A 12,122-nucleotide genomic window follows, 5' to 3' on the forward strand; every position below is an offset into this window, starting at 1 on the left:
ATATGTGCGCCTTAAGAGGGTGGACGAGGGCCTACTTTGCTTGCACACTTCTATAGACTAATAAATCAATTGACTTCTTAAATACATGAATCTCTCCTTCTTCCATGACTGACTACTTGCTGCAGTGTTCAAGACAAAAACATATATATTGTTATTATTATAGTGTTCTGGAGACGGTCAAATGAGGGCACCTGTCGCCATCTGCTGGACTCAGGCGTAACTGCATGATTATTCAACATCAACATGTTGCAACAGATATCACTCCAAGACTACAATCTACAAAAACAGCTATATCGTGCTTTGATTTACCATCAAAAACTATAACTCTTGTCGATGTTATTACAATAATTTACTATTACTCTAGTCTATGCTGATTTTGGTGTTATTATTTTTGGGATCATTTTGCTGTTATTAACTATAACTATTGTTGATTTCATTACCATCATTTACTTGTGTTATTAACTATGTCTCAAAGACGGTTTTGGTTTTATTACATTTTACTTTGAAATGATTTTGATTGTGTAACTATTACTCTAAATTAATATTGGCGATATTAACTCTTGCTGGTATTCGTGTTGGTATTATTCGACTCTCTCTCTGCCCATTTGTCCCGGGACAGCGCGAGTCACTGCGGGTCACGTTCCCCACGTCAGAGGACCATATAACGGGCAAAGTGCACACCGGAAGTCGCTTCATCTTGCAGAATCCTAACCGCAAGCCGTGATGAGGCAGTGTGTCCGGGTCCCGGGCGGGCTGGGGGTCCTGTGGGCCCTCACGGTGTGTGTCCTGATGTTGTGTGTCGCACCTGCAGCCCCTCACCCCCAGTGTCTGGACTTCAAGCCCCCCTTCAGACCGCTGCGCGAGCTCCAGTTCTGCGTCATGTACAAGGAGTTCGGCTGCTGCGACTATGAGAAGGACCAGCAGCTGAGGGCAAAGTACTACCGGATCATGGATAACTTTGATTATTATGGATATGCCAACTGCGCTGGGTTCGTGCTGGAGATGATCTGCCAGGTAGGGCAAAGGTCTCCGTCCAGACCCTCTCCATCACCGCCTGTAGTACGAGCCAAGAGCAACACACACAGCAACACACACAGAAACACACACAGAAACACACACAGCAACACACACAGCAACACACACAGAAACACACACAGCAACACACACAGAAACACACACAGCAACACACACAGCAACACACACAGCAACACACACAGAACACTGACCCTCAGAGCTGTCACTGGGATAGGCTTTATGAATCATGAATTATTAAAACTACTTGAATTAGCATCAAACTATACTTAAAGTAGCGACAGTAAAAGTAGTGATTATACAGATTGGTCCATTTCAGAATAATATATATGATATGTTTTATAATGATTGATCATGAAAGTGTTCTCAAAGCTGGTAAAGGTGCAGCTAGTTTGAATGACTTTGTATACTGCAGGGTAGCTGGTGGATTTACTCCAGGTGGAACTAAAGTCTGATTTAACACTTGATTAGATTTCACATCATTCATCCACATCTGTGAAGTAACTAAAGGTATTAAATACATGTAGTGGAGTAAAAGTACACCATTTACATCGGAATTGTAGTGGAGTAGAAGTACAAATTAGCTGACATTGAAATACTTCATTAAAGTACTAGTCTCTCACAATTGTACTTCATTAAATCCACTTAGTTCCCTTCGACACTGCCATTAATAATACATAATGATATATTGGTTGATTTATATTCTGTCTGCAAAGTAGCTAGTAACTGAATGTGTTTAACAAAAATGTAGTGGAGTAAAAGTGTAAAGTAGCATAACATGATGAACATACTCAAAAGAAGTACAAGTACCTCAAAATTGTACTTAAGCTTAAGTAAATGAACCTCTGTACATTCCACCACTGACTAAATGCTTTATGAAACAGAACTTATTAAAACTATACCAAGGAACTTGCTGGTGGTAAAACCATCCAGGATCCACAGACCATAACACATATTTTTAACATTTTTGAATGTGTTTCCTGTGAATCCTGGATGCTTTTACCACTGGAAATAATGATGTATGAAATAATGTATTGCTCTTTCTTATGCTGCAGTTGACATGCAAGCTATAACCCTGTTATATGGTATTGGAAGTTAGTGTATTTAAGTTTCTGGTTCATGGATTGCTGGTCAGAAAAAGGGTTCAAATTATTCTTGGACGAAGTTCTTCCACTTTTTCCATAATCATTGATATAATGTTTGATTGCTTTTATCAAGTGCCAGCTTCTTGAAAGGTGTTTGAGCAATGAATTGTAGGGACTATAAGGTGTTCTAAAGGGGGAGGGGAGTAGAGAAAATGGGTCACCACTTTCGGGACCAAAGTCTCTTTCATCCGCCTGCATCCCAAACCGAGTCTTAAAGCTGTCATAACACTAAAGTAGGATTTATGAAACAGTTTAATCTTACAAAAAATGTACAATATATGAAGGCTTCCTCTATTTTAAGTTCCCAGATGATCAGCAGTCACACAAAGGAGATGTCGAGAGGAAAGGCTTGGACGCTCTGAAACCGCTGATTGAGCAACTTATTATGAGGCAGGTGTACCACTTATCTTATCATATGATATCATATATATACAATTAGTATTCCAGGCATCTCCTAATCTCACAACAGTCAGCCCCATGGGCTCCACCCTCTGTAGCCAACTTTAGAATTTGCATTTTAATGTAGGCTACTTTTCTGAAGATTAAGAACGTTTTATTTATCCATGGGTATTTCTTTAACACGCTTGGGGGGAAGACCAAGATTTGCTCAACATTTCCTAATGTTTTGTGTGCACTTGGAACACAAAAAGGGCCCTTCCCCTTAAAGGAGTTTGACATCAGAAATATGCCTTATTTACTACAGTGATCTGTAGGCATGAAACAACCAATTACATTATGTATCCTTTTAAATTAGGAGGCTTATTTAAAAAGAACTATTATTTTTCCCATCTAATAAAACCAAAACCGTCTCTTTGAGTCTGACAAACACCATTGCTTTCTGCAACTTCTACTCATGACATACATGCGTGCACTTCCTGTGTGTCCAGCTCATACAGTGTGCCATAAGTTAGTTGACAGTTATCTATCATATATTATTTTATATAATTTTACATGTTTCCTATGGCTTCTATCAACTCAAGAACCCATTCACACACATGCACACACTCAGTGCCAAACTGTTCATTCTGAGATCTAATGCCTGTAAGGGAAACTTCTGTGTAGCAATGCAGTGGGAGTCACCGACTCAGGAAGGAGACACGGTGGAGCAGGAGCTTTGATGTCAAACACATGATGGTTTATTTGGAGTTTCGGCCGGAGATTTCACATCACAAGTCCAAGAGCCAGAGGTTCTGACTTCACGGTAGAGTTGCCACGTCAATTCTAAAGAACTCTACCTCAGACCCATGTATTTAACTAGTTCTGAGAGCATCATCAACATGCTGCATAACAAGATAAAATCATAACACCTATATCAGCTGACGCCAACAGGCAGGAACATAGAATCATAACACCTCTATCAGCTGACGCCAACAGGCAGGAACAGGGAGACAGAACACTGAGAGCACAGCAGCCAAGGTTACGAGGTGCGTGTGCTCAGTCAGGACAGTTTGAACTGATACACTGGGTCAAAGTTATGGGCCTTGGAAAATATTTCCACAACAATGCCATTTACATTCTCACCAGGGGCTCAGCCTCCAGGAGCAATCCGAGGGTTCACAAAGATACATGTACACGTACCTCTACCTCTTCAGTCAAATGCAAATGTTTACTGGCCAAAAAACTAATCCTTTTATTTGCCTACGAAGATGTCTTATTCTAACAATTGATCAAAAGTCTTGTCAATGTGAACGGTGTTGAATCTTGGTGTTGAACTCAATATTATAATGCCAGGTAAAACTAACACTCAGCTGATGTTTTGTTTTAATGCCCATGTCTTTAATGTTCTAGTTTGCTCTCACTAACTATCATCAACCATGTTTCAGCAGCCCTAACCTTAACCCACTGTTAACTACCTGCCTAGCAGCAAACAGCACAGACAAAGAAAGAGACAAGCTGGTGAGCAGAGTGTGTATGAGGAGGTAATGAAGAACAAAACACAGCAAATAACTATTTAATATTGAACGATTCCAAACAGACCTCTACACCCTGCCGCTCTGTGACCGGATGAGTCTCACTCTCAGCTAAATGAGTTGTTTGAGAGTTTGGTAACCCACTTCCACGTCCTGGTACTTGGCTTTTAACTACACTCAATGAGGGCAGACCCTCAATGCAAATGTGCAGACAAGTGAAGGTGAGATTGGGGAGGGTGTCGGGCCCGGATTGGAATTGGGCCTTACACTCACCAGGTGGCAGAGACATGACTTCAAGTGAAATTTGCTGGATGTGAAACTAGGTAACTGTGTTCTACCAAGTTCACAACTTCAACTTAAAATGTGTAGTGATAAATCATCAGGACAGCAGATAGCTTGCACATCTTCCGGCGCAAACTGAAAACTCATCTCTTTCGACTCCACTTCGAGCGATAGAACTATTAACAAAGCACTTATATACTAACAAAGGACTGGCTTACCTAAAGCCAGTTGAGTAGCACTTGAAATGTTTGGCTCTATGAAACCTGATGTACTTATATGATTCTGTTTTCTTCAAGGTTGTGTCTTCCTGGTCGAATGTACTTATTGTAAGTCGCTTTGGATAAAAGCGTCAGCTAAATGCAATGTAATGTAATAAAATATTGTGTCAGTGTTTATTTTGCAACCTTGCTATTGCAGTTTTAAGGACTACATAAGGTGTGACAGGTTTAACTCTAGATAAGAGGTTGTGCTTTAGTCTGCCTCTTCATTGTCTCTTCTTCATCCCTCATCTCTCTTCCTTTCTGCGCAGGAATGCTCTCCATTTGCAGCTCATCTATTTGATGCTGAAGACCCCACCACCCCGATTAGGACCATCCCTGGCCTCTGTCCTGACTACTGCTCACAATTTTGGAATAAGTGCAGGTCCACCATCCCTCTCCTGTCTGACGACCCACACATAGCTAAAGTCAAAGAAGACCAGACCCGTCTCTGCCGGTACCTGGAGCTGGACGACGCAGACTACTGCTACCCTCACATCCTCAGCGACCAGAAGCTCACCCTGAACCTGGGCCGGGTCCAGTCAGACGTGGACGGGTGTCTGCAGCTGTGCTTGGAGGAAGTCGCGAATGGGCTGAGGAACCCGCTAGCGATGGTGCACGCCAACGATGGCACACACCGGTTCTTCGTGGCGGAGCAGGTGGGCTTGGTGTGGACCTACCTTCCTGACCGATCCAAACTGGAGAAACCATTTTTGAACATTACCAAGGCAGTGTTAACGTCCTCATGGGAAGGAGACGAGAGGGGCTTTCTGGGTCTTACCTTCCACCCCAAGCACAAGTACAATAGGAAGCTTTATGTGTACTACTCAGTGGAGGTGGGTTTTGATGAGAGGATCAGGATCAGTGAGTTTCAAGTGTCAGCCCATGACATGAATGTGGTGGATCATGCCTCTGAGCGGTAGGTAGGGACCAACACATGTCCTACACTTGGTCTATTCTTGTCTGATATCCACTTCCTTCCAGGGTTATTCTAGAGATTGACGAACCAGCATCCAACCACAATGGAGGGCAAATACTCTTTGCAGATGATGGCTACTTGTACGTTTTCACAGGCGATGGGGGAATGGCAGGAGATCCATTTGGGAAATATGGGAATGCCCAGAACAAGTAAGAATTACACAATGGTCCGCAAACTGAAACCCTCAAATGATCTTAAGTAACAATGAATGAACCACATTTCAGAAAACTTAGTAAAGACTCTTGCTCCTGATGTCAGATCTGATTTTATTCATCATTTATAATGTTTGTGTACTGTAGACTTATGAAGAGTAAATGCGCATTTCTCTGCATTTGGGATAAAATATGACTTTTTCCATATCTATTTTAGGTCGGCTCTATTGGGTAAAGTTCTCCGGATTGATGTGGATGACAATAGCAGAGGTCCATTGTACAGAATTCCTCCAGATAACCCCTTTGTACATGATCGGGGGGCACGACCAGAGGTTTATGCTTACGGTGTGCGTAATATGTGGAGGTGTTCCGTGGACCGGGGGGACCCTCGGACCAAAGAGGGCAAAGGACGTATCTTCTGCGGGGATGTGGGCCAGAACAAGTTTGAAGAGATAGACATCATCGAAAAAGGTCGAAATTTCGGCTGGAGAGCCAAAGAGGGCTTCTCCTGCTACGATAAGAAGCTGTGTGCCAACAGCTCGCTAGGTAGGCCTGCTCCGGTCAGTCCAATGGTTTGGAAACATATTATTATTCAACAGTGGTCATGAACTCATCATTAGAACTTATCCAACTCGAACAGGTGTCAGAGGGACTTTGTGAAAGCACCAATTGACCATCGTCTACCCTAGGAAACCTCTTTTATTAAAACATCAATCAGTTTAACCTATGTTGTGATTTATTTGCCATATTCTAGATTTGATTACCACTAGATTCAAGATTCATAGATTCAAAGATTCAAGGGCTTTATTGTCATATGCTCAGTAGCTACAGTGTAGTTTGGGCAATGAAAGTCTTAAGTCCCAGGCTCCTCAAACAATGCAACATAATATATATAAGACGTTAAACAATAAAACAAATGTCAAAAACATAAAAAATCGAGTAACTAGTAACTTCTAGTCTACTTTAATAGTTAGAACTGCATTGTTCTTCTTCTTGATATTTACTATACTACTGTAATCATGGTAATTTAGTGTCATGACTGTTCTTTTCCAATACTACTTGGACACTGAATATCTACAATCCAAAAGGCTGAACAATTATTTTAATAAACACAAATATTCATATTTATTACTGCTGATAATACAAAATGAGGAATTGCCATTTATTTCAATTGGCTTCACTGTAAAGAGAAATGGCTAGCACAGACAAAGGAGAAACTCAGTAAAACAAATATTTAATTGTGGGTTTCTTCTCAGATGATGTCCTCCCTATTTATGCGTACCCTCACACGATGGGCAAGTCGGTGACTGGGGGCTATGTTTACCGAGGCTGTGAATACCCTAACATGAACGGCATGTACATATTTGGAGACTTCATGAGCGGGTAAGCTTTATGGCAAAGGCATTTAATACGGTAGGACTGAAGCACTCTTTAATGCACCAGTAACTCTTCAAATGAAAGAGGGAGTTTAGTTTCGGATCAAATGTACATTAAAGGGCCTTCAACATATGGTACTCAGTGATTGAGGTTAAATATCTGTTCCTTCATGTCTTAGATATGTGTCCCTGATGGTTTTGCAAATGGAGCTACTGTGATGCAAGAACATATTCAGACTTGATCTTATGTTTCATTGTATCGTAAAAATCAAGTTCATGCTTTGGAAAATGATACACGTAAACACAGAGGTGTAAAGTTACTAAGTACATTTACTCAAGTGCTGTACTTAAGTACCATTTTGAGAGATTTGTACTTTACTTGAGTATTTAAATGTTTTGCTACTTTGTACTTCTTCTCCACTACAGTTCAGATGTAAATGGTGTACTTTTCCTTCACTAAATGTATTTAATATCTTCAGTTACTTCACAGATGTGGATGAATGATGTGAAATCTAATCAAGTGTTGAATCAGACTTTAGTTCCACCTGGAGTAAATCCACCAGCTACCCTGCAGTATACAAAGTCATTCAAACTAGCTGCACCTTTACCAGCTTTGAGAACACTTTCATGATCAATCATTATAAAACATACCATATATATTATTCTGAAATGGATCAATCTGCACCATGACTACTTTTACTGTCGCTACTTTCACTATATTTTGATGAGAATACTTTTCTACTTTCACTTGTGGAACATTTTGAATGCAGGTATTTTACTTGTAACAGAGTATTCCTACACTCTGGTACTTCTACTATTACTCAAATGCAAGATCTGAGTACTTCTTCCACATCTGTGTAAACATAAAAGTAGAAGTTGGTATTACTTGGTACATGAGTAAAAGCTCTCCCAACGCTCCATCAAAAGGTTTCACACACTCTTGTTTTCCTCCCCAGACGTTTGATGAGTTTGCAGGAAGACAGAAACACAGGGAAATGGAAGTACAATGAGGTCTGTATGGGGAAGGGCATGACCTGTGCCTTCCCTGGACTCATCAACAACTACCACCAGTACATCATCTCCTTCGCAGAGGATGAAGCTGGTAACGCATGAACACACAAACATCCTCAAACTCACACTAGCTGTCATTTGGAAATGTCTTTACCTGTGGAATATGCTTTTGATGTAATAGTTTGTTGTTCTTTCCATCAGGCGAGCTTTACTTCATGTCCACTGGAGTACCGAGCGCTACATCACCTTCAGGAGTCGTCTATAAAGTGGTGGACCCCTCAAGGTGTGTACTACACACATTGTGTATAATGTACTGCTACTGTGCTGCAGTAAGATATTCCTGCCCTCTGTTAGACCCACTATGATCAAGTGTAATAAACATATGTTATGGTATATTAAAATATACACATTCCAAAGAACCACCACCCAATCCGTCAGTCAGACAATGTGATCTAACAGACTAGTGACTAGTAAGGTTCAGTCCATTGACAAGGGTGGTATGGAATAGTCCAAGCTGTGGCAGAAACAGGGTTTTTATACAGTGCTTAACATAATCATTACTTTTCTTCTTTCGCACTAGATTACCATGATTACAGTAAACACATGTGTCATGTGCAATAACTGCTCAATGTGCAGAGTATGGACAGTCCTAATACTGTTTCTGTGGAATGGATATGTAAGACACACATCTGTTCACAATTACAAACACAGGCATGTCATTCTTCTCTGTCGGCCCAAGGGATGTGCAGTACTGAGATCAAACTGGGCCTGGATCTAAGATTAGATCTGTGCTTTCTCTGGGTCTCAGTGCTGCTGAATGAGGAGGTTATACTCCCTGTCTCTTTTGTGGTAGAGATGGGGAAATTAAAGCAGTGCTGGCTGAAATGTGAAAGCAGTAGAGTGGTGAAGGACTGAGTCCTACAACCTGGGAATGAGTTAGCATTTTACAGCTCCCTTGTCTTGAAGAAGTTTTTTAACATGTTTTTGATTTATTACCTTTTTGTTCTACGACAAGAATTTCAGCCACTGGTGAATGTCAGAAACGTCTATGTGTCTTAAAAGCAGCGGTTGATAACAAGCGTCTAAATGAGACCACCACTAAAAGTCATCACGCCGAACATTAGCCGCCGTTAGCTTAGCCGTGCTATGCGACCGTGAATTTGTTTGTTTAAAGACTATTGTTAGCTTTTGGCTTTCAAATTAAGAAACATTTTTAACATTCATAATTTATCCTGCTGAAGAATCGTGAACGTATCATAAACGTTTGTAAGCCAAAGATCTTATTTTCATAATACAAACATTATCCGCTGGTTTTGGTTGTTTTTCAGACGCGCTCCACCGAGACAATGCCACTATGACCCTCTTCCTGTCAGAGTGAAAAGTAACCTCATCAAGTTTGTTCCTCAGGAAAGTGAGTCCACAGCCAAACACTACTGAATTATTACAAACTAATTAATTCTGTGACATGAATCTGATTTTATTCATATTTGCTCTCATGTTTTTTTCATCATTCTCCATTAGCATTAACTGGTCTTGAACAACCTCACAAAGCCAAGCCTGAGCCACAGCCCACAGATTCCTCCGACTGGCTCCAAGAGCTTATCGACCGGCTGGGACTGCCAGATGGTGCTACCCCCCCTTTGCCAACCACAACCACCAAACCCCCCAGGCGGAAAGGCAGACGCAGAAAAGGTCAAACCAGAACGGAGAGTGTCCCCGAGCTCCAGAATGGAATGGTGAGGCTGGTTGGGGACGAAAAAGGCCAGAGCGACCGTGGGAGGGTGGAGATCTACGTAAACGGGGAGTGGGGCACCGTGTGTGACGACCTGTGGAACATCAATAACGCTGAAGTGGTGTGCCGCCAACTGGGCTTCACACGGGCTCTGAAGGCGGCCAAGAACTCAGAGTTCGGGGAAGGGAAGGATCTGCGGATTCTTCTGGATGACGTTCAGTGTGACGGGACAGAGTCCGGTCTGCTGGACTGCCAACACACCGGGGTGGGGACCAATAACTGTGCCCACTATGAAGACGCAGGGGTGATCTGTGGCACCTCGGACCACATTATAGAAGTCTAAATGTTTGACTGCTATGAAATCCGAGCAACCATCATTAAACCTGTTGTTTTAAAAATCCATCCTAAATGTAATTCAATCAGGAGATCTTTTTTTTAAATAATATTTGCATTATGTGCACAAGATGATAGAAATGTGAATGGTATTTGGAGACGAGACCCCATTGTGATAAATGCGATATCATAAGGAGGAGGTCCTGCTGTAAGTAGATTAGGAACACCCCACCTGTGGCCCTGACACTGGTGTTGATTTGATGAAGATCAGGGTATGATAAAGAACTGACTGGAGCTGAATTTGTGGGTTAATTGGCTGTTGGATATCATTGAAAAATGTAGTTGGTAACTAAAAAAGTGAACGCCAATAATTATTCCGATGAAAAAGCACACAAAAAATAACCACTTCACTTTGTGCCATGTTATTTTCAGCAGCTATAATGGAGATTATGAGCCAAAATGTGCCTTATCTTGATGTCAGTCCAACACATTAGAAAGGGAAAGGGGGGAAATCATGTAGATTACACTGCAACCACAATACATGATGCTCTGAATAAGGGGCATGGCACTTATTGTTCCCAGAACCCCAGAAGCAGGAAGTGATGTAGGTTTAGGGACAAGGCAGATCATCAAAGCATTCCAGAGGTTATTTATGAGGTAACCTAACACTTTGCAGGGGTGGGCTTTCCCTTTTTTTTGTACCTGCCAGTAGTGGTATCCATTATTTTCTAAATGTTTATATAGTAGTTTATTTTTAATTGTCCATGACAGTGTTGAATGTTTCATCTAAACATGTGTGGCATCATCTCAGTGATTTGTTACGAAACATATTTGACAGTTAGTCTGAATGTCATATTTCCCAGTAAATTCCCACTGAATGAATGTATGGGTATGTTATGATGTCATCAATTTAGTATATGATAACTATACCTGGACCACATGTGTGTTAATCTTTATCCTTTTTGTCACTTGTATTGTCCATGTTGTAATTTTATTGTGTTGTTAATGCTGTACACATGACATCTATTGTACGTCACTCTCTCCGGCTTTTATAACATTTTCATCTGTTAATTGTGGGGTTTCTTTGGGAGTTCTTGCTGCTGTACAGTCTGTAAAGCCCACTGAGACACATTTGTAATTTTTGATATTAAGCCATATTAATAAAAATTGATTGATTGTTCAAAATGAAGTTTGAGGAAGAGTTTATCCAATTATATACACAATGTAATCAAAAGATGACCGATGGGCAAAGAAACCAAAGTGTTCTAATTAGGGCCGGGACTCGATTAAAAAAATTAATCTAATTAATTAGAGGCTTTGTAATTAATTAATCGAAATTAATCGCATTTTTAATCACATATAAATATTTGACCTAAGAACAGTGAGAAGCAATTTTTTTCACATGGATTTTAGTATACCATTAGGCGCATTCACACCGCAGTACTCACACCGTGGATTAGGCAAATGAAGCCGCTGACGTCACTTCTTCTTCTTCTGCTTTGGGTTTACTGGCAGGCCGCAAACGGCGTATACTGCCGCCCAAAGTCCCGGCCGGAAATCCCCGGAGTTGGGGGACTGTAAATTGCCAGAACGCCGACACCCTCCTCATCTCCACCGCTCCCATTGTTTTATTTTGTGTTGCCATAAGTTAGTCTCTCTGCGTTTCTGCGCTGGGCTAATGCTAATGCGAGGATAATAAAATGGCGGCTTCACAAAACTTTTTGGGAGTTTACGGGGCGTGGTCGCCCAGCCAATCAGACATATAGCTCTTTTCTCACAAGAGAGCCGTACGAAAGTCCCTGCTCTCTTAGCAGCTCTCTGCTCTCTAGCAGGGACTTTCGTGGGGGTAAAAAGGTTCTCATGAACTAATTTTAGTACCAGCTCTTTTTGTTGTGAACGCGATAAAAGAGGCT

The 12,122-nt window shown here is 41.3% G+C and overlaps 1 protein-coding gene across 1 annotated transcript; it reads left to right on the forward strand.

Moving 5' to 3' along the window:
- Positions 1-660: 660 nt before the first annotated feature.
- Positions 661-11,394, forward strand: hhipl1 (HHIP-like 1). The gene is made up of 9 exons (XM_034241286.1): positions 661-1,014; positions 4,899-5,545; positions 5,611-5,754; positions 5,975-6,303; positions 7,014-7,140; positions 8,090-8,235; positions 8,346-8,427; positions 9,473-9,555; positions 9,666-11,394. Exons 1-9 carry the CDS (start codon positions 724-726, stop codon positions 10,217-10,219), a joined length of 2,403 nt encoding a protein of 800 aa, XP_034097177.1. The 5' UTR covers positions 661-723; the 3' UTR covers positions 10,220-11,394.
- Positions 11,395-12,122: the final 728 nt, after the last annotated feature.

This window comes from Gymnodraco acuticeps, unplaced genomic scaffold (genome assembly GCF_902827175.1).
Source record: "Gymnodraco acuticeps unplaced genomic scaffold, fGymAcu1.1, whole genome shotgun sequence".
NCBI classification, from domain to species: Eukaryota; Metazoa; Chordata; class Actinopteri; order Perciformes; family Bathydraconidae; genus Gymnodraco; species Gymnodraco acuticeps.

Coding starts and splice junctions, on each gene's coding strand:
- hhipl1 (XM_034241286.1), top strand. CDS start 724: ATGAGGCAGTGTGTCCGGGTCCCGGGCGGGCTGGGGGTCCTGTGGGCC. Junction 5,546..5,610: donor GTGGATCATGCCTCTGAGCG/GTAGGTAGGGAC, acceptor ACTTCCTTCCAG/GGTTATTCTAGAGATTGACG. Junction 8,428..9,472: donor AAAGTGGTGGACCCCTCAAG/GTGTGTACTACA, acceptor GTTGTTTTTCAG/ACGCGCTCCACCGAGACAAT.